Genomic DNA, 24,927 nt, shown 5'->3' with positions numbered 1-24,927 from the left:
ATATCGGGACAGTCCCGATTTTATTGGAATGTCTGGTCACCCTAGACCCTCTCCATGCAGGTGTATATATCCACAACTCTGTTTAAACATGGGTGTTGCTAGCTGGTTTCTAGCATAGTTTCTCGGGCCATGGTGGACATGGAGTATTCAGTTCTTTGATCAAAAAATCTGTTGTTATAAACTGTTTGGGGCAGGGACTGTCTTTTTGCTCTGTGTTTTGTACAGCATTTAGCACAAAGTGGTCCTGGACCATGACTGGGGCTTCTAGGCATAATACAAATAATAATAAATAATTATGGGACAGTCAATGGCTATTAGCCAGGATGACCAGGGTGGTGTCCCTAGCCTCAATGGATCACCTGATTATTACCTGCTCTGTTCATTCCCTTTGAGGCACCTGGCATTAGCCATCGTCGGAAGACAGGATACTGGGATAGATGGATCTTTGGTCTGACCGAGTATGGCTGTTCTTATGCTAGTCTGTCTAGAGAGGGTTGTCTCCCACAGAGTCCACCCTGCACAGGGAAACTAGGCAAAAACCCTGCTAAATACTATGGTTGTAGCTGAGACCTGCATCTGAGCCAGCTGTGCATATATCGAGCCTCTATAGCAGGGGTTCTCAAACTGGGGGTCGGGACCCCTCGGGGTCACGAGTATATTATGGGGGGTTGTGAGCTGTCAGCCTTCACCCCAAACCCTGCTTTGCACCCAGCATTTATAATGGTGTTAAATGGTGCTTGCTTTGTGAAAGTACAAAAGTTTGAGAACTACTGCTATAGCATTATATACTACCTCTCATCCTAGTAGCTTACATATTTATCAAAAGGATGTACAAAATATGTCCAGTCTAGTGATAGCTGATCTGCAGGTAATCACAGGTAATCCTTTAGCAGCCAAGTGAGTTTTGCATTGCATCCTGCTTTTCCAAACCACTCATTTTCCACAGCTTTCGATGTCTGAAACCTAGTGGAAACTTTCAGGATTGTATGTACATAGATCACGTCACTCACTGCTGAAACAGATTCACCTCTAGCACTAAATTTTTATTTAACAGTGCACAGAAACTCTGTGAAGCCATGTGTGGCAGAAAGTGAAGAATAACATATCTAATCAGGGCTGCAGATTGAATTTAGGGAAGCAAAATTGGAATTTGGCCAAGTGCTTCCTGATATTCTCAAGGTAAAATTTGTAAGATTTTTTTTTTAATGATCATAAGATGTCACAACAAAACAGTGCCCCTAACACTGTGGTGGACCACAGGGACATTACTAATTCAGACCTTGGCCCCTGATTCCGGCAAAGTACTTAAGCATGTGCTGAACTGTCCCTGACTTTAGTGGAACTTTAACACTTGCTTAAGCTGTTTGCTTTGCTGAATTGAGGCCTCAGAGGGGAAACTGCCAACTATTGACCATGCAAATCACTTCTTACAGCAGCTCTTAGGGTAAGTCTACATACGCTGGAAACTTCAAAGCGCTGCCTCGGGAACACTCCCATGGCAGCGCTTGGAAGTGTAAGTGTGGTCGGGCGTGAGTGCTGGGAGAGAGCTCTCCCAGTGCTCCTGGTAATCCATTTCCACGAGGGGAATAGCTCCGAGTGCTCAGAGCCTGTCTACACTAGCACTTTAAAGAGCTCAGACTTGCTGCGCTATAAAATGTAAGTGTAGACAAGCCCTGTTGTTCATTCCCAGCCAAGTTCAAACCTGGCCTGTTTAGTTTGTGAACTCTGACAGCATTGCATCTCAAAGTGGTATTGTATGGATTCTAAGGTCATTTAACCTGTTCAGAGGACGTATGTGATTTGAAATTGCCTTTTCTTATCCTCTGTTTTTGTTATGAGGAATATTTGGATTTACTTGTTTCATACAAAACAGTTTTAAACAAAAGCAATACATGTCATCCGGGGGAGTTTGTAAGTAGATACAGTACTTGAATATAATATATCTTGTCTGAGTAGTTGTTACACTTCCTTTGTGTGCAGTGTGGCACGTCTGGCATATTTCAGTTTTTCCCATGAATAGTCAAAGCACCTTAAGATATGAGCCGTAGTTGCATGCTAGCAGATCTGCAAAACCTGCGTAAAGAATGGCCTGGCAAGAATTCTGCAAGGTGCTGAGTGCCTCTGGTAGGTGCTGGACAACTTCAACATCCAGTGACGTCAGTGAGAGATGAGGCAGTTCAGCCTTGTATAGGAATGAGCCTTGGAAGATCATGTATGAAAATCTCTTACTAACTGCATCTTGCTAGACCATAGTGGGTCTGAGCCTGTGCTCAGTATCTCCAAAGCACAACAAAAATCGGTGCGGTTGCAGGGTGCTCAGTTCTTCTCTCATTCATGCCCAGTATGAACTATTGTGGTTGAATAGTGGCTTTGCACCATTTCACAGTAAATACTAATACCTCACTCTCATATAGCGCTTTTCCTCTGTAGATCTCAACGCACTTTACAAAGGAGGTGGGTATCATTATCCCCATTTCACAGATGGGGAAACTGAGAGACAAGGAGATGAAGTGACTTGCCCAAGGTCACCCAGCAGGCCAGTGGCCATGGTGGGAATAAAACCTAGATCTCCTGTGTCCCAGTCCAGTGCTCTATCTTCTCCATTTTACAAAGTACTTTTGACACTCAGAACAGAGTTTGCTCAGGTTAGTCACTTGCTTAAGCTGCAAAACTCACCGCAGACAGATTATACGCCCTGCTATTAAAACTGCAGATGAATTTGAAATGTTACAGACAGATTAATGTGTGCAAGAATTTTGTCCTGCAAATAATTACATTGTGATGAAGCTGGTGCAACTATTTTGCCCACTCTTTAATTTCTCTGTGTGCAATTTGCAATATGTGTTGCTTCAAAGTGTGTTCCAAAACAAAAAGCAGATGTTCTGCACAGCAGCAACCCACCCACAGAGCTCTTTGGCACCAGGTCATCCTAATCCCTAGTGCTGTTTTACTGTAATGCTAAACTGTCTATTAAACTCCCCAAACTGAACACTACCATGTTATGTGAGACTACTGTACTCTGTTGCCCTACCATTATTTCTGCCAAACTCCATGTGTTTTTAGAATAGCCTATCAGATCTCACTGGTAGAATTCTTTGGGTGTGTATGTTCATCCGTGTGCGTACTTCAGGTTTTAAGTATTCCTGTATCCGTCTCCTCCTCTTTGTTAATGCATTAGACTCTCCAGCTGTGACCCCTGAGCATGGTTCTTTAGCTCTTTTCTAAGCTTATCTTCCAGTGAGAGTAAAAATGAGTCTAATGGTAAAACTATATTACTGATTTTAAAGAACCGTGTCACAGGGAGATTAATCTTATTTCTTTTTCTTCTTCCCTTTAAAGATTCATCTTCCAACTACATCAGGCAACTTGAAACAAAAGTCAAACTGTTGGAGGATGACAACAAACTCCTTTCTCAGGTAGGTTTTTCTGGTGGTGTTAATATACAATATGACTTTTATGTCTGCAACTGGATCCAAACTAGACACCTCTGGAAGGGCGCTGTTCAAAAACAAGCTTCAGTGGAGTTATTAAAAGCCACATTTGGGGAAACTAAGGCAGAGATGTAATGGCTGTACTGCACTGGGCCGTGAGGGGATGCTCTAGAGGTGTGGGCCCCCATTACAGCAGGGTTATGTATGTGTCTATACAGAGGACCCCAGTGCATGCACTATCCTTGTTATAGGGTGTTGTCTTGACTACCCATTGGTGAGTAGGACAAGGATAATATCTGCAGGAGAGCTTACAGCAAAAAGGAGCAGCTTTGGCCATTGTTGTATGGATGTGGTTTGTAACATTTGTTTACGATCTTTGTGCTTATAAAAAACGAGTGCCGTAAGAGGTAGGTGACTGTTTTGCACACAGTGGGCTCCAGAAAAAGCATTTAAAGCGAAGACTGCTTGCTCCCTGTTTTCTGCTGCTAGAGGCTTCTAGCCACCAGCTGTTCTGTTCCTTCTTGCTTCTCGGCTGCTGTGACATGTGAGTTTGCATGGAGAAACACTCCTTCTGCCTTGCATTTCCTCTGGCTCCTGCAGGGAACACTGAGGACCAAATTCCCTGCTGGTGTAAACTGGTGCAGTTTCATTGACCTCAATGGTATGGCCATTTAAACCAGCAGAGAATTTAGCCCTGTGCCCTCATATCCTTTCACTTTCTTCTGTGCTGGCATGTTTAGGTTTCTTCTGTTCTAAACCTCACTTCTTGCTTTAAGGAATGTTTTATAGTTGCTCTCTTTGTGACCATCTCTTGGTGATGGGCTGAAACCCCATTATGGGCGAGAAAGGGATAAGAGCCAGTTAATCACATCTATTATACCTGTGCTGCAACTAATTAATTGCTTCCCAGGCAGAGAGGGTGGGACTAGGAGATGTCAAGTGATAACTTCATGGACAGCCAGGCCTCTTAAAAGGGGTAAGTTCAGGAAGCAGAGGGACTTCTGTGAAGGGCCCGGAGCCAGAGGCTGAAGGAGAACAGTCACCTCAGGAAGACTCGGACTGCGGGGTTAGTGCTGAATACCAGAGTTGGGGAGAAGGCATGAAGACAGAGCCCAGAGGAAGGGCTGATTTGTTGAGACACTTTGGATGCTAGTTTGAATTTCTCTTACCCTGTAAGGGATCTGAACTAGATGCTTCTCAGCTGGAGTACTGAATCATGCTCAAAGGCAGACTGCCGACATGGGGTGCTAGGGCTGAAACCCCTTCAATGAGAAGCTCTGACAATAGGGGGTGCTATGGCAGTGAGTGCAACTGCTAATTCTCTTAGATGATGGGTTAAAATTCTGTCCGGTTAGAGAGTTGGCAATTATTTAAAATATCACTAGATTTCTTGAAATGAAAAGATTTTTTTTTTAAATCTAGTTTTACTTCTTACACTTTATGCTGTTCTGCTTGCTCTTTCCATCTCACTAAGTTTGAACAATTTAAAATAAACCAGTCCAATATTGCTTTTGTCTCCACGTTCTGATTTTAGTGGGATGCTGAAATGTTCATTTGTTTAAAAAACAAATCCTTTCCCCAAAATAAAAAAAAATTCAAAAGATGCAAGTATTGGTGCTGAGGTTTTTGTAAAATCTTGTTTTTACGAAATCTAAATTTCAGGCTACAGTTTGACCCAACTTTGTGGCCTTTGTAATCCTTTCAACTTGTTGAGATCTTGAGCTGGTATCCCTGGAATTAAAGCAAAATGCCCTATTGAATTACACCAGAAAGTCCTTTGGTTCCAGATAGGCACCAAAGGGTTAAAACCCCAAAAGGCATTCAACTCAACAGCATCCAAGTGGCCTTCAAACATAAATCAATTGCTAATTTAATTTTAACTCTCTCCCACCCACAAATTAGCTGGTGGCAGTTTAAACCCTGAGACAATTTCATTGGAAATATTGGTAAACAGATGGGCTCTGTTGAATGCTGTGGCCTGTTGCTAGGAGACTGGCCATGGATTGGGTAAGTGGCTGCCTGTTCAATATGCCCTTGGCCTGACTTATTTCTGTCTTCTGCAGGCCACAGGGCACTGAGCGCTTTATCTGCTTGCCTGTGCTTTTATGAGTTCGGAAAAGTGATCAGTAATTAGTAGGTGAAAAGTATATAGACTACAAAGATGTCTAGGGACATTCTTCTCATTAGCACACTGTTCCCAGCTGAAGCCTTTTTTTTTTTTTGCAAATGAACCTCACACGAGGCAACAGCTGAAGAAATGTTCACGTTTGAAGGAACAGACTTCATACACCTTACAGGAAAGCCCAGAATCTTCAGTTTTCTGTTTTTAGCCAATGCCATTTAGATGGAGAGTTTCTTTAATAAAACCCTAAAACACCTCCCCCTCCCCCAATAATATCTAGCACTTCTGTAACAGGAATTAATACAGAAAATCCCATCAATCCTGGCTTTCAGGCCACGCTCAGACAATGGTGCAGGGGGCATTGTCTCATCTGCAACCAAATCCCTTATCCCTCGCTCATCTGGTGACTGGCCAAGACCAGCAAGTGGGTGAAAGGCAATGGGCTGAAGCTAAACATGCATAAATTGGAGGGAAGAGGAAAATATTTTGAAGATCTGTTCACCATCATCATTCCTCCTGCTGCCGAGGGAGTCTGCCCTCAACTATCCAACTACCCTCGTCCCCTAACGCCCCTACTCTACTTGCGCTACCTTGATGACATCTTCATCATCTGGACCCATGGAAAAGAAGCCCTTGAGGAATTTCACCATGATTTCAATAATTTCCATCCCACCATCAACCTCAGCCTAGATCAATCCACACAAGCGGTCCATTTCCTGGACACTACTGTGCTAATAAGCGATGGTCACATAAATACCACCCTATACCGGAAACCTACTGACCGCTACACTTACCTACATGCCTCCAGCTTCCATCCAGGACACACCACACGATCCATTGTCTACAGCCAAGCTCTAAGATATAACCGCATTTGCTCCAATCCCTCAGATAGAGACAAGCACCTACAAGATCTCTATCAAGCATTCTTAAAACTACAATACCCACCTGCTGAAGTGAAAAAACAGTTTGACAGAGCCAGACGAGTACCCAGAAGTCACCTCCTACAAGACAGGCCCAACAAAGAAAATAACAGAACACCACTAGCTGTCACCTTCAGCCCCCAACTAAAACCTCTCCAGTGCATCATCAGAGATCTACAACCTATCCTGAAAGATGATCCTTTACTCTCACAGATCTTGGGAGACAGACCTGTCCTCGCTTACAGACAACCCCCCAACCTAAAGCAAATACTCACCAACAACCACACATCACTGAACAAAACCACTGACCCAGGAACCTATCCTTGTAACAAACCCCGATGCCAACTCTGTCCACATATCTAGTCAAGTGACATCATCATAGGACCTAATCACATCAGCCATACCATCAGGGGCTCGTTCACCTGCACATCTACCAATGTGATATATGCCATCATGTGCCAGCAATGCCCCTCTGCCATGTACATTGGCCAAACCGGACAGTCTCTCCGCAAAAGAATTAATGGACACAAATCTGACATCAGGAATCATAATACTCAAAAACCAGTGGGAGAACACTTTAACCTGTCTGGTCATTCAGTGACAGACCTGTGGGTGGCTATATTACAACAGAAAAACTTCAAAAACAGACTCCAACGAGAGACTGCTGAGCTGGAATTGATATGCAAACTAGACACAATCAACTCAGGATTGAATAAGGACTGTTAATGGCTGAGCCATTACAAACACTGAATCTATCTCCCCTTGTAAGTATTCTCACACTTCTTATCAAACTGTCTGTACTGGGCTAGCTTGATTATCACTTCAGAAGTTTTTTTCTCTTACTTAATTGGCCTCTCAGAGTTGGTAAGACAACTCCCACCTGTTTATGCTCTCTGTATGTGTGTATATATATCTCCTCAATATTTATTCCACTCTGTATGCATCCGAAGAAGTGGGCTGTAGTCCATGAAAGCTTATGCTCTAATAAATTTGTTAGTCTCTAAGGTGCCACAAGTACTCCTGTTTTTTTTGCGGATACAGACTAACACGGCTGCTACTCTGAAACCTATCCAAGTTTGCGGCTTTGGGGTTCTCCTGCTTCTGGATGCTCAAATAGCAGCAGCTGCCAAAAATGCTGCCTGCCTTCTGTGGCTGGCAAGAAAGCTGGACCTCTGCTGTCACTTGATGATGACCTATCCTCAAATATCCTCACCTCCATGATTTCCAGGCCAGATTACTGCAACTTGCTATGCCTGGGAATGAATGCACTGACCGTAATAAGCTCCAAGATCCGAAATGCAGCCGCTCACCTTGTTAGCAACACTAGTCATGGAGAACATATGACCCCAGTGCTCTACTCATGCACTATAAAGCATCTTTATGGTCCTCCATGGCATCTGGGCCAAGCTTAAAAGAATGCCTCTTGCTCACAGACCATCTATTTGCATCCTGTGTATTTATATGGCCCTTGGTACTGTAGTATCGTGAACAATGAAACTGCCACCTTCAAGGGTAAAATTATTGGGAACACAGAACTGAGGCTGTGTCTACACTATAGCCTGTGTCAGCAAAACATATGTCACTCAGGGGTGTGAATATTCCACCCCCCGAGCAAAATAAGTTACATTGACAAATGTTCGCGTGCACAGAGCTTCTTCCACCTACATAGGTTATGCCACTCACGGAGGTGAGTTTTTAATGCCGATGGGTGAGCTTTCTTCTGTCGGCACAGAGTGTCTTCACAAGATGCACTGCAGCGGCTCAGTGGTATGGTGCAGCTGCAGAGCTGTTCGTATAGACATGGCCTGCGCTTTCGCTGCAATTGCTCCAAAGCTCTCTTCTGGAACTTGCTGATTTAACCTCATCTTCCCACAATATCAACAAACAAACCTAAGGAAAAGAAGATAAGCTGGAGGAAGATGAGAAGCTCCCCCCTCTCTCTCAGTACCTAGACATGCACTCTCTAGCACCCTCTGAAGAAATCTAGTGTGCTTGTTTGACTCTCTTTTGCTCTGTTTGCTTTGGGAAAGCAAAGCTTAGATCTTGTGATGAGGGGCTCTGCGTAAGCACCTAGTCAGATAGCATCATGACAAATGGGGTGCTATTTTTGTAATATTGATATGTTCCCTCTAATTGAGACTTTGTTGAAGCCACCAAACTCACTTCACTTTTCACCATCTAAGTTGCATTTTAACTCAGCTCAGCCTTCTCCCTTGTATGTTGACAGTGCAGTAGCAAGTGATATTTGGAAAGATGCTTTCCCAATGGCAGGAAGTTGTGTCTCCAAGGCGCTGAAGGAGTGATGAAACCTGAGGTCCTAAGTAACAAACAATGCCAGTGCATTAAGAGATTAACAAATCTGTACTGGTTATAGAAGTCTTCCTGGCTTCTTACCAAATGCTAAGCATAGAACCAAAAATACTGTTTCATCCAGAGATATCTGCTAATGCCAGGGCTGTAAATGATATTGCAAGCTTTGTAAAAATGTTTATACTACAGAGGCCTGGGACACAGGGCTCCTTGGCTAACTGGTGCTTCTTGACCCTGTTTAGTGGCTGGGATGTGAGGCTGTGTGGAGACGTACCTCAGTACCTTTGTGCCTTTTTCAGACAGAAAAATAAGTTAGTGTAAGACTTTTAAATGTAGCTCATTATTCTGCTGGCTGACATCTCTGCCATCCTTAAACACATAAGAATAAAGAACGCTGGTGCTGTGGGAGTAGTGATATTCCAGGGTCTTTCTGAGTCTGCCGTTCGTACTGTACACGTTAATATCGATACTAGTGTGTTAAGACGTACTTCTCTGCTTCTGGTGACTATTCTGAACAGATTCATTGGAAGCTCTTTTCTTCCCATTTTGAGTAGGATCGAATGCTCCCATTCCCTGAACCGCGATTGAGGATGGGGGGGAAATGAAGAAGCTTTCCTTTCTCTTTCCTTCTCGTTCATGATAACCAAGTACAGATATGGTGGGACTTTTTTGTTAGGGTTTTTTTTTTATTTATTGTTTTATTCCCGCTGCTTCATTGTAGACCCATTGTTTCCCTCCTGTTGATCTTTAATTCCTACATCATCTCTACCCATAGGAATTGATAGTTCCTTTTCAGGGCTATCCTTGGTAACACTCTAAGCCAGGAGCAGCATCTAACAGCAAGTGGCATTTAAATATAGATGGCACCCTCTTTCATATCAAGACTCATTACATCTCCTGAGGCATCATCTAATGCTTTCTGCAGCCTTGGAGCAAAATTTTACTATATTTTGGACACGGCTCTTTGTTAATGTAGAGTTGCAAGTCCTAGTGTCTACTGATCATGTGGGCTCCTGACACTAGCCATTCTTTTTGTTTTGTTATTCGTTTTGTTATCCTACTTAGAGTTGGGAATTTACTCCTGGCTTTGTGATATATCTAGCATGATAACATTGAGTTATCACCATGAACAATGTCACGTTGTTGGAACAAGATTAATTTATCCTCCAGGACAAATACAAATAGGTGGCAGTGTTCTTGGGCTGAATAGTCCAATATGATCCATGGAAACAGCCATTTTGCCATTCACACAAACATTTTTCTGCTGTGTACTTACCTCATAATCCAATGTTTAATATTTTCCATCATGTAGCATTTCAGAATAACATTGGTTTTGCGTTTGCTGACTTAAATTTAACTTGAGTTAAATTTTGCAAATGATATTAAAATGAAACTTAGTTAAGCACCAAGGTCCAGTTCACATAGGTATTCAGGCATCTAAAAATGCAGATAGGTGTCTAGTGGAATTTTCAAAAGTGCCTAAGTGAGAAAGGCACCTAATTCCCATTGACTTTCAATGGGAGTTAGATGCTTAATATTAATCATGTTTATTATGGCAGAGCCTAAGGTCCAAACAAGAATGGGGCCCTATTGTGCTAGACACTGTACAAACACAGAGTAGACAATCCCTGCCCTGAAGAACGTACAGTCTAAATGGACATGATGGACACAGGATGGGGGAAGGGATATAACACACAAGCAGAGCGAACAATGTGATGGCAGCCAGCATCATGTTAGTTCCACAACATTTTTTTTGTGGGGGAGGAGGGGAAATTTGGTTTACTTAAGAAGGGCTCAGCTAAGTGGAAAGAAAAGGGAGAGGGTGAGAGGAAGTGAGAAATAGTGGCGCAAACAGTCAATCAGCTCAGGGCAGTCAATCAGAGCACATTCTACGGTTCTGATGGGAATGTGCAAAGGTTCCTGCTTTGGCAGTTCTGGGTCAGTGGGGTGCTGGAGGGAGGGCTGGCCCCCAGCTGGGCCTCATTTTACCCCCTCCACTGTAGTGTAGCAGTTCCTGTTTGGCAGCTTTAGTCCTTACCAGCTGGAGTCTTAGGCACTTAGCCCCGCAGGCATCTAACTCTTAAGGCCTGTGGTATACATTAGGAAATTAGGTTGGTATAATTATAGCGCTCAAGGGTGTGAAAAATCCACCCCCCTGAGCAACACAGTTAAACTGACCTTGCCCCCCGTGTAGACAGTGCTAGGTCAATGGGAGAATTCACCTGTCAACCTAGCTACTGCCCCTTGGGGAGGTGGATTACCTATGCTGACAGGAGAAGTCCTCCCCTTTGTGTAGGTAGGGTCTTTACTGAAGCACTACAGTGGCACAGCTGCAGGCACTGCTGCAGTGTTTTATGTATAGACAAGTCCTAAGTGAGGCAGGTACCATCTGAATCTAAATATACCCTCTGTTCATATGTTTCCTTTTATTTGGAAACTATTGTCTCTGAAATACCCAAATTTTAAACATACGTGTTTTACCCAAAATTTGTGACTTAGGTATGTTTTTCCTTTTTCTGCATTACCCACGGTCCTTGCCCCGGCCCCAATTCCCAGAAGCTCCACCAGTCCTCCACCTTGTAGCTCTGCCATAGGCTCTGCAGCCTGGGCGAGATCCTTGCTGCACTCTGACAATGCGCCAGCTGCCCTCCAAAGCTCATGACTTTTTATATTTAACTCCACCCAGAAAAGCTGCAGGCTTCAGAAATCTGCTGCTCTACTTCTGTGACATCACGGTGCGCAGGATTCTGAGGGGAGGGAGTGACCTGATTTCTGATGGCACCATTTAACGGACTCAATTTTATGTGAAAAGCAATAGTGAAAATCTTTGGCCCCTTCCAGTCTCCAGCCTACTCTGCGGGAGAAGTGGAGTCCAAATGCTTATGCTGGCATCTGTCCTTAGTTGCCAAACCTAAAAAAAAAAAGTGCTTAGAGAGCTAATTATCCCTATAAAACAGGGGTGTGAGAGACAATAAGAGCTGCCACTGGAAGATCTTGTGGTCAGTCTGGTGAGTTTTACCACTGTCAGTCAGTCTTTAAAATAACCTCTGCCTGGGACAAGGCAATTTTAAGACTACAGGACTATATAGTGGTAATGTCTGAACATTAACTATTTAATTGACACAATCCACCCCCCTACTAGGAGGTAGAGGAAGCATTGTTTTCTCCACATCATAGAGCTGGGATTAGCCCCACCCCCTTCCTCTCAGTCCATGCTTCATCTCTTAGACCAGGATACCTCTCATACTGTTAAAATGTACCCCTTGTAGTTAAAATGTACCCCTGTTTGGCTAAACTGCAGGTAGCCAGATAGGAGGGAGACCAAGTGCCTTTGAACCATAGGTGCTGACTTTTTTTTCCCCGGTGGGTGCTCCAGCCCCACTCCATGCCCTCCCCTGAGGCCCTGCCCTTGCCAGGCCCCTTCCTGCTCCTGCTCCGCCCCCTCCCCCGAAACCCCTTCCAACACTTCCTGCTCCGCTGGCCACCCTCGGTCGGCCGAACAGCTGATCGGCGGCCAGCCCAGCCGGAACCTTTGGGGCTGATGGGCACTCAGTGCCCCCTATTTTATTTCCGTGGGTGCTTGAACTCCAGATCACCCATGGAGTTGGGGCCTATGCTTTGAACCATCTCAGACAGCACTGCTCCACAACTATAAATTAGTCTGCTCGCGTCTCCCATACTCCCAAAATTAAAGGGACCCCATGCTTGTAAATTTCATAGGTGCCTAAGGTCAGTTTTGGGTAGCAATGGGAAAGACCATGAATAATCCAAAATTTTTAGGAATAATCCTAATGACAAACTTTCACCCCTGTTTACATTGTTTAACATTTTCTGCACAAGAAAAAAAAAAAAAAAAAGAAGTCGGCGCTCTGCACAAGGAAAAGGGCTAGAATCATTTTCTTTAAATGAAAGCTGCAGTGTATAGGTTGTCCCAAATCAGGTTTCATGGGTCATATGCCTGAGCCGGTTTCCACTCCCACTCCCATTTCCCACCATCAGGTCCTTCACATTGTGGGATGATGGTTGTGATCTCCGTAGGTTTATAGTTTCTGCTGGGCTTTGTGTGGCTTCTCTATCCAGATTTAGCATTCCTGGAGGATTTTCCAGGGGAAAGGTGCCCCAGAATGCATTGCAGGTTGCTGACCTAGGGGAGCCTAGATTTGAACAGAGCAGCCATTTTAAGGTAGGCCATGAGATTGCAACTGACTGGAAGCTTGACAGTGGGATTATGATCTGATTTTCATCAAAGAGTGGGTTCCTCTGGGGGACAGGAAGAGTCTTTTCTGACCCTGAAGGCTTATGTGGAATGGCTGAGCATTTATTTAAAAGACCAACAATCTTAAAGTATTTCTCAGTCAGTACCCCCAAACCTGTCAGGGTCATTCCTGGGAACTATAGCGGTCTGGACAATTCATGAGGAATCCCGATTTGAAGTATTTTTTTTCCTTCTAATTTTGAAAGTAGGGCTTGTTTTTATTTTTAAGAGAAGTTTGTCCAAGTCGCACTAAAACTAACTGCTTTCAGGCTGCAGCCATGCAGGTAGCAAATAATTCTTGTAAATACTATTAACGATATGGAGCATAGGAGCCCAGATTAGGACCTGCTGCCCTGGGGAACAGTGGGATTGGCAGAATGCCTAGTTGAATTTGTGCATTTCCACAAATACACATGTGAAATTCCCAAAATGTTTGTCTGCAAATTAGGAATATAGCCCCTGGATATAAGGAATATGAGAGCCACTAGAGCTGAGATAAACTAGGAAATAAACACACTTTGGCAAGGAATTAAACCTCTCTTAAAAATGGGGGAGTAAAAGAAATCACACTCAATGGGCGGGCGCCAAAAGAACTGGATTGCAATTTCTTCGGTTGTTTTAATATCAACCACTTCTGCATCAAATCTGCCATTAACACTCCCACGTGTGCAATTGCCTCTCTGGCACACTGAGCTCATATCAGCTGTGAACATTTGAGCCTCCCTTTCAAATCAGCTTGTTAGTTTTGTTGTGTGGCAATTACTTGGTCCAGGAATGGTACATGTATACTTCCCTCCCATCGCTTGTTGCTTTCCCCCTCCCACACCTCCCACTTGGGTCAGAAGGGACTTGCCTGTGGGGCTGGGAAGGAGGCGGCCCCAGCTGAGTAGGGGCTGATGCGGGTGATGGCTCGGCGCCACCCCGCCTCCTCTGCTCGCAGTAACTGGATGTTGGGTGTGCGGTCAGTAGATCTGACCGGACACTGTCAGGTCCCCTTTCCGGCTAGACTTTCCGGTCGGAAACTGGACACCTGGCCACCTTAGCTGTACCCTTCAAAATTGACTTATGCGTCTGAACTGCGAGCACAAATCCTCATTTGCATGCATGTGTGCCTCTTTTACATATGTAAGTACAGGTTTTGCATGTGCACACAAATTTGGGATCAGCAGTGTTGGTGGGGAGCTTCATGAAAATGTAGCACAGAAAATGTAAGAGTACCAGTGTCTACATCAGTGCTTTTCATTCCTGCTCCTTCCCTGCTGATTTAATATGCCCAGATTGATTGATATGACTAATTAATTATCTATTGGAACCCAGTAAGCAGAAGTTTTAAAAAAGCAATACATATTTATTGAACAAAATGTTCTTTCAAAAGAAGAGCTATTCAGCTTTATAAGAGCAGTTTAGAAATGCTGCTAACTGCAGTTCAGAGAAAAAGAAAGTTGAGATACTACAGGCCTTTCTTTGGGAGCTGGATCCAAAACCCATTAAGTCAATGGAAGACTTTCTATTGATTTCAATGGGCTTTGAATCAAGACCTTGGACTGCTGCTTAAGGAAGTACTTGCTTAGCCCACACTCGTGTGGATGGGGTTCTCCAAATTAGATATAAATAATTTATAACTGCAAACTTTAACACAGTTGTAAAGTAGCCTGCATTTCTGTGAGTCAAGCTTGTGTGGGTGTGCAGTGATTCTGACTCTTGTGATCTTGTGAATGTCGTAATATTTGTTGTTTTTTAAAGTTCCTGGAGTCAAGTGATGATGTGAGAATCTCAGCTTTCATTTACAAATAAAAGTGTGTTTCTAGCGTCTAGAAAATGTGACACAAATGTATCCTAAAGGATGTGAAACCGGAAGACAAATGAAAAGAATTAAAAATTTATTTATTTATATTTGTAAGCCACTCCTATGCTTTCTTGACTCGTGGTTTTTGAAATGGTGTGTGTGTGTGTGTGTGTGTGTGTGTGTGTGTGTGTGTGTGTGTGTGTGTGAGAAAGAGAGAGAGAGAGAGGTGGAGGGATGGCGGTGGTCAAAGCTCTTCCATGCCCCATTTGTTTCTGCTGTGGGACGAGTGCAAGAACATTGTATTTAATGAGGCTCGGTTTAACCTCCAGCTGTGAACACAGGCTTAGTCATATTCTGTGCTTAACCAACTTTTTAATAATTTTATTGGAAGCCACTTTTATCCATTTATGGAGCCAGAGATTGAAAAAGGCCAGTTAATCACAGTATGAAAAGCTATGAAGTGGTAATATCATATAACTTTGTAATGCATAAAGAGGTGCAAATCACACAGACCTCAATGGTTAAGACTGAAAAAATTCAAAGAATGGTACAGAAAAGCTAAGGATTAGCTTGAAAGAATTCAAGATGAACATTTCCAATAAGTTCAATTATTAATTCAATTTTAATTTGAGAGAAATTCAAGATCAACAATGTGAAAAGAATTCAGGGGAATGTACAGAGAAACATCAATCTCTGCTTTTTCATGCGCAAGAGAATTTTAATCCTTGTGATGTGTCTCACTGACAACCTTAGACACTGAAGTTGGCTAACCATGTGTCCCTACAGTCTCTCTCAGATGTCTCAGCCTTGACCAGGAGAGATGTCCGATAGGGCTGGGAAGAGAGCAAATTCCAAAGCTGGTTGAATTTTTATCATTGGTACATTTCTTTTAAGGGAAAAATTGCCTTTTTGACCAAAATAAACATTGTTGTGGAAAATTTCATTGTTTTTTCAATTAAAAATGAATTGAAATTTTTGGTAAGAATTTTCATTTTCCAGTTTGGCTTCCAGGACAAATTTTTGCTTTTTGAAAATGATTTATTTTTTTTTTACCAAAAATGGTTTTCAAAATGAAGAATTCTTAGCTTTCCAGTTTGGATTTTTCATAAAATAACAGCAACAAAAACCTTAAGAGATCTGTGGGAAACTAACAAAAAAAAATTTCAAAATATCCCATGAAAAATCATGATAATTTTTTTGGCCAGCTCTAGCTAATTTTCTCTGGCCATTCAAGCCCCAGTTCAGTAAAGTACTTAAGCACATGAAAAACTTTAAGCACTTTAGTAATCCTATTGAAGTCAATGGGCTCAATTCTCCCCTGCATCTGAGCTCGGGTTAGTGCATGTAGACATGGTCCCAGCTTTAGTTAGAACAGCTGAGGGGTTGGTCTAATTTACACCAGTGGAGAATCAGCTCTACTCCTTCTGGCCTTGGAATCTATGCTCCTGCCCCACCACTGCCATATCCATCCCTTTCCCAGCACACCCCCATACGGGGTTTGGAGACCAACTTAGCACAGGTGCCAGTTTCACTGCTTCTGTTGAGCTTAGGGTGATCAGATGACAAGAACAAAATATCGGGACACATGAGGGGCCGCCACCGAAGCAAAAAAAAAAAAGCCCGAGTGCCGCCAGAGTGGAAAACATACATCAGTCAGGATGCGGGACAAACAACTAAATATCGGGACAGTCCCAATTTTATCGGGAGGTCTGGTCACCCTAGTTGAGCTGATACTTGTGAGCTGTTCTCCTCTGCAAGAGGAATTCTCCAATGACACTTTTTGGCCGGTATTGATCCACTTTGCCCCACCTGAGTGGCCAAAGGAGACTGGAGATTGTGACCCAATGAGACTACTCCCAGGCTTAAAGTTATACATGTATTTAAGCACCTTGCTGAATCGGTGCCTCAGTCCTTGGCTTCTCCATGAGTTTGCCAACAAAAGGGGCTGATTGCGGAGCTGACTGTTGTGCTGTAGACACCTTCCACTGGTCTGAGACTCACTGCATACAAGCCACAGATCAGCCGCTGAATGGCAGTGGAAACAACTCCTTTTTGTATTTTAATACTTATGGATGTAAGAGACTAAAAGCTCTGGATCTGAGCCCCAGCACCAACCTCAGCTGTTCCAGTCTTTGGTCTCTCTCTCTCTTGAGCAAAGATTGCCAGTTGGGTGATTATAATTATATACTGTATTTTCATTTGAGCTGATTACTTGAGCCTCACATGAGCTATTGGGCTGATCTTTCTCTGCTGGTATAAAAATGAAAAGACAAGACAATCATTCTCAAATGTTAATGATGGATTAAAGCTCCCTGTCTCATTTTCTACAGAGGACAGAGAGCATTGTAACTGGCACTGTTTTTTATTGCTTATACCCCATGGAGATGCCAATAACAAATATTTTTACAATAGAGTTTTACATGCTGAAATCTTCTGCTAAACCTCTTGTTAACAATCTCCTGCTATTCATTAATGCTTCCCCACAGCATTCTCTCTCCTCTGTCAATTAAGAACTCAAATTTTCATCACTTTAACCAAATGACATCTGCTGCTTTGCTTCTTCAAATCTTCATTTACCACTCCCTGTCTAAGCAAAAGCCAGAGAGATGTACAATCTGAAATCTACCGGCTTGATTCTGTTCTCACATCAGTTTTTGCACCTATTGACACAAGAGGAGTTACTCCTGATTTGCTGTTGTGTAAGGCCAAGATCCAGCCCTATCTTAAAAATCTAAATACACACACACAAATAAATTCTGTATTTTTCATTGAACCTCAGCTGTTTCCTGTGCCATTTTTTCTCAAAAGCCCCTCCTGCATCTCGTTCCCACAGTTGTCATCTTGTTCCAGAATAGAGAAACAGAAAAGGATTTGGGGTGTGTCACCTGTGAAATTAACTTGAGCTTCCCCAGTTGCCTACTGGATAGGGACTCAGGAGACCTGTGTTGTTCTTCCCGGCTCTGCCACTGGCCTGCTAGGTGACTGTGGGCAAGTCAGGTTACCTTCTGCATTTCTGTTTTCCTGTCTGTAAAATGGGGATAATAATAGCGACCTTTTCTGAAAAGCACTTTGAGATCTGCTGATTAAAAGTGCTATACATGACATAGAAGATATTAAACAGAGGGGTCTTTAATTTCATCCCTTAACTTTCCTTTCATCTGCAGTATTTTGAGAAGTTTCTCTTCTTTAAAAAGAAGGGTTTAATTACTGGCATTTAAAAATGCAGCTGCAAAGCACTGAAGGACTGCCTTGAAGCCAGATAAAGATGTGCAACCTCCATTTAGGTCCTGACTAAGGATGCTGATGGTTTCAGCTACTGGAAATACCAGAAGCAATATGGCCAACATTGTTTGTGCCATTTTACGTGTGCTGGTGCTTTGTGGCCAGAGTATACAATCCAGGGGATTGCTTCTTGTATTCAGGTCAGAGTGGCTGTGACCGGGTTTTTTTTACCTTTCTGTGCAGCACGGAGTGCAGGTCACTTGCCAAGATCATCTGAGTATATCTCATTTAATCCATTCCATGCCACTGTGGAGGCCTTGGGCACTGGTGCACCTCGGGCCCGTCTGTTCTCTGCTGGTGGCACATTGTAATTTAATCTCCTGTGGACTGTAATACTTTAGACTAATTTTGATTGTTGGGATTAGTGCGCAGGTGCTGTGTGCTATTAGTGGTCTGTGATGTACAGGAGGTCAGACTAGATGATCTGGTGGTTTCTTCTGACCCTAAACTCTGTGACTCTGTTAATCTGGATTTGAGAGCATTACCCTACTGACAACCCTGGCCATCCATACAAGAGTGCATGTGTGTCAACTCCGGCCATCCATACGCGTGTGTGTATGTGAGAGAGTGAGAGACAGAGATCAATTTCAGTGGGAGTTGGATGGCTAAATACTCTAGACGGCTTTGAAGATCTTACCCATATTATGTATGTTCCTTGTATGAAGCTAGCTGAAAACTTGTATGTAAAGCTTCTGTCTCAATCATCAAATTAAGTCTATTCCAGTCAAAACTGTATTCCTAGGGAAGAGTCTCATCCCCCTCCACACCCTTAATGTTGGGTAAAAGGGCTGGGGTGGTGTTGAGGACCCATACAAGCTCTGTATTGAATTCTTCTGGAGAATTCTTCTGGTGCAAACAATATGGAAAATAGCCATAAGACTGTCTTCTGAGCACCTCCTCACAAGCGCTGGCACAGAGGGCGTGCAGGGAGGAGCAGAGCTGAAGGTGGGAAGGGCATGTTGGGAGTGGGGTCACAACACTTAATGCTGCAGGGATTCTGGGCAGTGCTGCAGTCCATAGGCAATTGGGGATAGGTTGCTTAGATAGCCACCCAAGATGGTCTATGTTGCTCTAAGGGCTGCAGAGCAGCCCAGGATCAAGAGGGTGCAAAGGTGGCATAACGCTACCTAATCACACTCCTTGCAAGAGGCGCAGCACAGAATGTCGTCCCTTGTTCTTGTGGTCAGGCCTAGTGATGAGAGAACATGACCAGGAGGCAGAAATTCTTGGTTCTGTCACCCGCCCTTCCGCTGACTTGCTGTGGATCCTGGATGATTCATTTAAGACCTTTTTTTCTGATTTTACTTACATCAGTGTAAATCAGAAGTCACTCGACTGAAGTCAATGATGTAATGCTGAGTTTAATCATGCTGAATATTCTATTACGGCACAGGTCTGGCTATTGAATTAAAGAGGTGTTCTTGTGAGATAAAGTGTTATTCAGTACAAGTAAGGGTATAACAATTTGGCCAATTTTGTCTGAGGTTCGCCATCTTTAAAATAGGGATATTAGCCTATTTATGCTTATTTGTCTGATAAGGAGTTCTGTGAGTCTTAATTTATCAATATTTATAAAGGTCTTTGAGTTCAAATATTATCTTGCAAAACCTGAATGTTAAAAAGGTCCTATTTTAGTAATCTGTAATAAAGATTAAAGTTTACCATGACAATAAAGTGTCTTTTATTTTAATTACGATTTAAGTTGTATAATATTCTTTTGTTCCCTCCTAGCTGACTGACCGCAACAGCTTGCCAAGAAATTTAATTAAGGTAGCGAGATCTAATACATTTATAAGCTCTGAGCTTTTTGGATCTGTGGGACTGCCTCTGAGTATTGGTGGTGGCTGTTTGGTGCACTGGTGGATCTTTCTTTCAGAGGCTCATGTTGGCAATTTCCATTTTTAATCATCTGAATGTATTAAATGTACTCCTAATTATTTGTAACTTCTGCTCTGCACTGGTAATAAAGATATGGGTAAGTCTGTCAAAACTCAGACTGTACTATCAAAAATTACTATTCAAATCAAAGCCATTTGCCAGTGCGAGGAGCTCACAGCTAAATGGCTTCTGGACCAGTGTGTGTCTGGAATAATAGCAAAAGCTTTCAAACTAAATCTTCCATTTAATTACCCAGATGCAAACAACTGATGGTTGAGTGTCAAAATTGAGGCAGTTTCAATTACTAGAACAATTATGGTGCAGTGAATTGCTGCCAGTAGGTGGTGAAGTATATACACCACAGCAACAGGCAGGTGACTTAGATAATGTATTGTACTACTGTCCATAAGCACATTGCCCGCACCCTAAATTAACACTTAGAATAATCTACAGGCTTTCCTCAGTAAATTGCACCTAGACACTGCAGATGACAACATGTGTTTCCAGCTTCTGATATCCTCCACCCTCCTTTCAGCTGTCAAATTTGAAGGAACTCCCCCCCCCCCCCCCCAGACTGCCCAGTTTTTCACCAGCCTCACTTGTCTAATCTGCTTCCTAACCTGTGTCCCCAGATATGAGCTCATTCCTACCTCCTCCCAAGTTTCAGGGATCTTTGCACTAAAACATAGACATGTTCTTTCACCCTCTTTTCTACCTAACCCTAATTCTACCTGTCATCCTCACACACACTGAACTCTGGCCCCAGTTCCACCAACCTCCTATATGTTGGTTCCCACCCAGCTGTACAACCCAACCTCCCCCCAGCTGCCTCCTTTACCTACTTGCACAAGAGCCTGAGCTAATCAGCTTCTGATTTACCCCCACCTCCCCTACTTCCTCCACAACTGAAATCAGAGTGCTTCCATATACCCAGCCAATCAGAATTCCAGCACTCAGAATGCTAACTTTCCACGTGTCTCCTACCTGAAGCCTATGTGGCGTTCTAGACCTTTAGAGTGAAGCCAAAATAACCAGAGTGAAATTAGCCCCTATGGAGAGGCCAGGGCCTATTGAGCAATAAAGTCCCTTAAGCGTTTAAATGGTCCAGATGTCTTGTCCTGCCTCACTGGATGGGGTGAATTTCACCTTAAATATTTAAATTAGACAAAAATCAAACCCTGAGCTGTTGGGAGAGTGGAGCGGACACTAAAAATGGAAATTGTCCATCTCTCTAGAGGTTGGGATGCTGGTGTGACATGTACACGCTTTAGATGCAAATCTTTTACAAATCTTTTTATATTGCAACTGTTTGAGTTTATAGCAGATCTAAGGATCCTTTCCATTTAGTTTTACTGCATGCTAAGATATAATTTCCTCCTAAAGCTCTGTTGCATAACAGGTGTAATACAGTTATGACGTTATGACCTCTGGGTATCATTTAAAAGTGATCAAAAATCTTGGCTACCCTCCAAGTTCAGGAATCTGCATTTCTCCTGAAAGAATAGATGACACCACTAATGCCAGTAACAGTTCAAGAAAATGTTGTGTTTTAGTGGCCTCTTCTATTCTTGCAAGGAAAACTCAGAGCCTTGAATGCAAGGCTTAGCAGGTAAGTCAAAAGTAAATGAATCTCAGCTATTTTGTTTTAAAATATCATGCTCTGTGCATAATTGGTTTGTGGTTTTGGATCTTAAATATACTTTGTGTGTGTGTAAGATTTCCCATTCACCTTTCATAATGCTTCTGCTCAGAACTTACAACAGTCTGAATATCATTTTCCTATGTAAAAGCTCTGCTGTTCTGTTTAAAATGAATGCTAGTGGACTAAAGGCCATGTTCTGATCTTACACCAATTTTACACCCTTCCCAGGCTGTTGGCTTTATGGAGTTACTCCTGATTTACATGGAGGGGAGGGGATAAATGAAAGCATAATCAGACCCTGTGTCTGTCAGGTTGCCATAGAAAAGTCCTTTTCATATGGGGGGGGGGGGGGAACCTCCTGATGTAGTGGCTCACCTTGCCAGGCAATGAGCTGAGCCCACCAGTATAACATGCAATCTGCTGTCTCTCTAACTCACCATCAAGAAGTTAAAATGGTTGAAAGGTGAAGCTTATAGTGCAGTGTCTAAAAATTATGACCCACTGGGATTACCAGAGTCCGTGACATTGTCTGCAGTTGTCCACTCAGTGCTTCCCAATCCCCTCCTGAATGGACTCCACTGACAGTAAATAAAAACTCCAGACACGCAAGTTATCATTAGAAGATGCTCTTGAACAGCGCTGGGCTTCACAAGAGTGATGCTTCTTTCTGTTTTCCATGCAAATGGGACTAGCAAATGCCAGCTTTGACAGACTGTGGGAAGGTAAAAAGAAAAAAAAATTACCCAGGAGGAAAACAAACAAAAACAGACAATCTGACAGAGGAAACCTAGGGAAAAGGCTCTAATATCTCAGTAGCATGAGGATACAAATGGAGAATCTATTTTTTTTTCTTCTGTAGAGATCTTCAGCTATTTCAGTTGATGACAAAGGAGAGAATAGTATTTTCAATTAATGAGCACTTATATAAGCTCTGTTCTGAATGCTAATTCATTGATTATTGGAAGCTGACAATGTCATTTTCTAATATTCCTGGGTTATTTTAGAACATAATTCTAATGTAAATAGTTCCATAGCTTTACTAATCTTATACATAATGCTGAGAAAGATCTGGGTGGCCATCAAGCAAATTTGGGTCTTTCTCTCTTTAACTTTAATATAGGAATGACCCATTTTATTATATCCTAGTGTATAGGAATTAGGTCCTATTTGTTCTGTTTTTTCCATCCTCTCCAGCAGAAGTTAGCCTAAAGTGTAACTAAAAAGATAATTTGTCTAACTTGCCTGAAAGTTCTTATCTGCATAGTTGGTTCACTATAGCTATAGGACTGACCAGACAGAAAGAAAAAGGAAAATAAATGTTTTTGCTTATTACCCTAACCTTAAAATAGCAACATAAACATCATCCATCTTCTCATGCTATTTGTAACAGGTCACAATTTATTCTTTCTGCTAGAAAGAATAATAGGCTTTGATTCAAACTTCAGGTGTGTGATAATGGTTTTTAAAAGTTTATTATTAGAATTGATTGAAATTTGTCAAAAATTTGAGATTTTTTTAACAAAAACTGAAATTTTGTGAAAAATGTTCCCTATTTTTTCACTCAGTTCAACTTATTATTCTATTCATGATTAGACCTATATTCTAGAAGAGAGAGAAACTTATGGCGTTAGTCAGTTTTCATTAAGGTCTAACTCCATACCCACTTTTACTGAAGTGAATGCGTAAAATACCCATTGATTTAAGCGGGCGCAAAGTTGGACTCATTTCCTCCATTAAGGCTTAAACTGAGTAACAACCATGTATAGATCTCAAGATCTGGCCTATTAGAAGTCTTTTTCTGACTCAAGACATTAGGATTAATTAAACAATAAAAGATGTTGTATGATCATTCCCAGAGAATAAGTAAATAACTGCACTGGGGGAACCTTTGATGGGCTGTCAATGATGGAGGTGTCTGACATGAAAGTGAATGTGTTTAGGAAGCAGTGGTTTGGTGTGTATGCTCCATTGTTCTCTGAGTCTCATAGTTTTGGAGAAATCTATTGTAATGGGTGCAAATGTAACATCATGCCTATGAGTCGGTTGGCAGTAGTGCAGATTGACACTGAGTAATTGATGGACACTCTGTTTGACTACAATGGGAGTTGGATTGGAGCTAGGTGAGACCTTGCACTTCAGTGATATTATGTGCCTGATCTTTGTGTACCAAGAAAGCCAATGGGAAGTACCGTGTACAAAAAAGGAAAGCAGGATTAGGCCTTAGATTAGTGTGTGCTTTAGGATGTATCTTGTTCTTTAAGGACTTGCTCCTGCTCCCATTAAAAGCAGGACTGACTCCTAACTAAGTGGAGTGGTATGAAGCTTTTCATCGTATGAAGGATTTTCTTTCACGAGACTTGTAAAGCGACTTTACTGAACAGTATCAGAGGGGTAGCCGTGTTAGTCTGAATCTGTAAAAAGCAACAGAGGGTCCTGTGGCACCTTTGAGACTAACAGAAGTACTGGGAGCATAAGCTTTCGTGGGTAAGAACCTCACTTCTTCAGATGCAAGATGCCTTACCCTTGCATCTGAAGAAGTGAGGTTCTTACCCACGAAAGCTTATGCTCCCAGTACTTCTGTTAGTCTCAAAGGTGCCACAGGACCCTCTGTTGCTTTTTACTGAACAGTGATTTACTAAAGACCTGCTGCCTGGCAACTAAGATCATCTCCAAACGGTGATGGAGAACAGAGGTGATCAGCAATGGTGCTTTTAAATGCCATTCTGATGAGAAAAGTAATTTAGGAGTCACTTCCATCTCAGTAATGAAAATTGAGCAAGGGAATAAGGGATTTCATTTTGTGAGTGAACTAACAATGCAAATATCAGGATTTTTAATTTAGGTTTAAATGGCATAATAGTTTCTCATTTTGATGCATCATTAGTCATATTGCTTGTTAATGAGGGATTCACATTTTTCCTTGGTTAGCTTTAGACCTTGATAGCGAAGTCTGATGAATGTGTAAATGTTTATGAATGTCTGTGAGGTAATTGCACCAGCTTTTCTTCTGCAACCAGGAAAAAAACAGACTTTTTCCGTCATATAAATAATGGTGCTGAGATGTGTTTTATGGGCTGTTGGAGGAAACTAGTTTTCATAGAACAAGTTACATTTTGAAACAAATTTTCTTTTAAAGAAAATTGTAGTAGGAAACGAAAACTGTTTAGTGCTCATGAGAGGGACTGGAGCAACAGCACTGAAAGTGTAGCCCAAATAGGTCAAGATTTTCTACTCTGCCCCACTAATGTGCCTTACCCTTGACCTGGAAAGACCATGACTGAGGTGGTTAAGTTTCTTTACT

The 24,927-nt window shown here is 42.4% G+C and overlaps 1 protein-coding gene across 3 annotated transcripts in view; it reads left to right on the top strand.

Annotated features, from left to right (window-relative positions):
* Positions 1-24,927, top strand: part of CCDC85C (coiled-coil domain containing 85C) — a 141,585-nt gene that overhangs the window by 86,408 nt on the left and 30,250 nt on the right. For 2 of the 3 annotated variants that reach the window (XM_042858697.2, XM_042858698.2), the window contains exon 2: positions 3,340-3,416. In XM_042858697.2, coding sequence (XP_042714631.1) covers positions 3,340-3,416 — 77 coding nt within the window. Of the gene's footprint in view, positions 1-3,339; positions 3,417-19,837; positions 19,877-24,927 lie in introns of all 3 variants that reach the window. The other variant, XM_042858696.2, reaches the window with a different exon arrangement.

This window comes from Chrysemys picta, chromosome 4 (assembly GCF_011386835.1).
Source record: "Chrysemys picta bellii isolate R12L10 chromosome 4, ASM1138683v2, whole genome shotgun sequence".
Lineage (NCBI taxonomy): Eukaryota > Metazoa > Chordata > Testudines > Emydidae > Chrysemys > Chrysemys picta.
The sequence above is the reverse complement of the archived record's forward strand: the minus strand, read 5'-3'. Positions and strand labels throughout refer to the sequence as shown.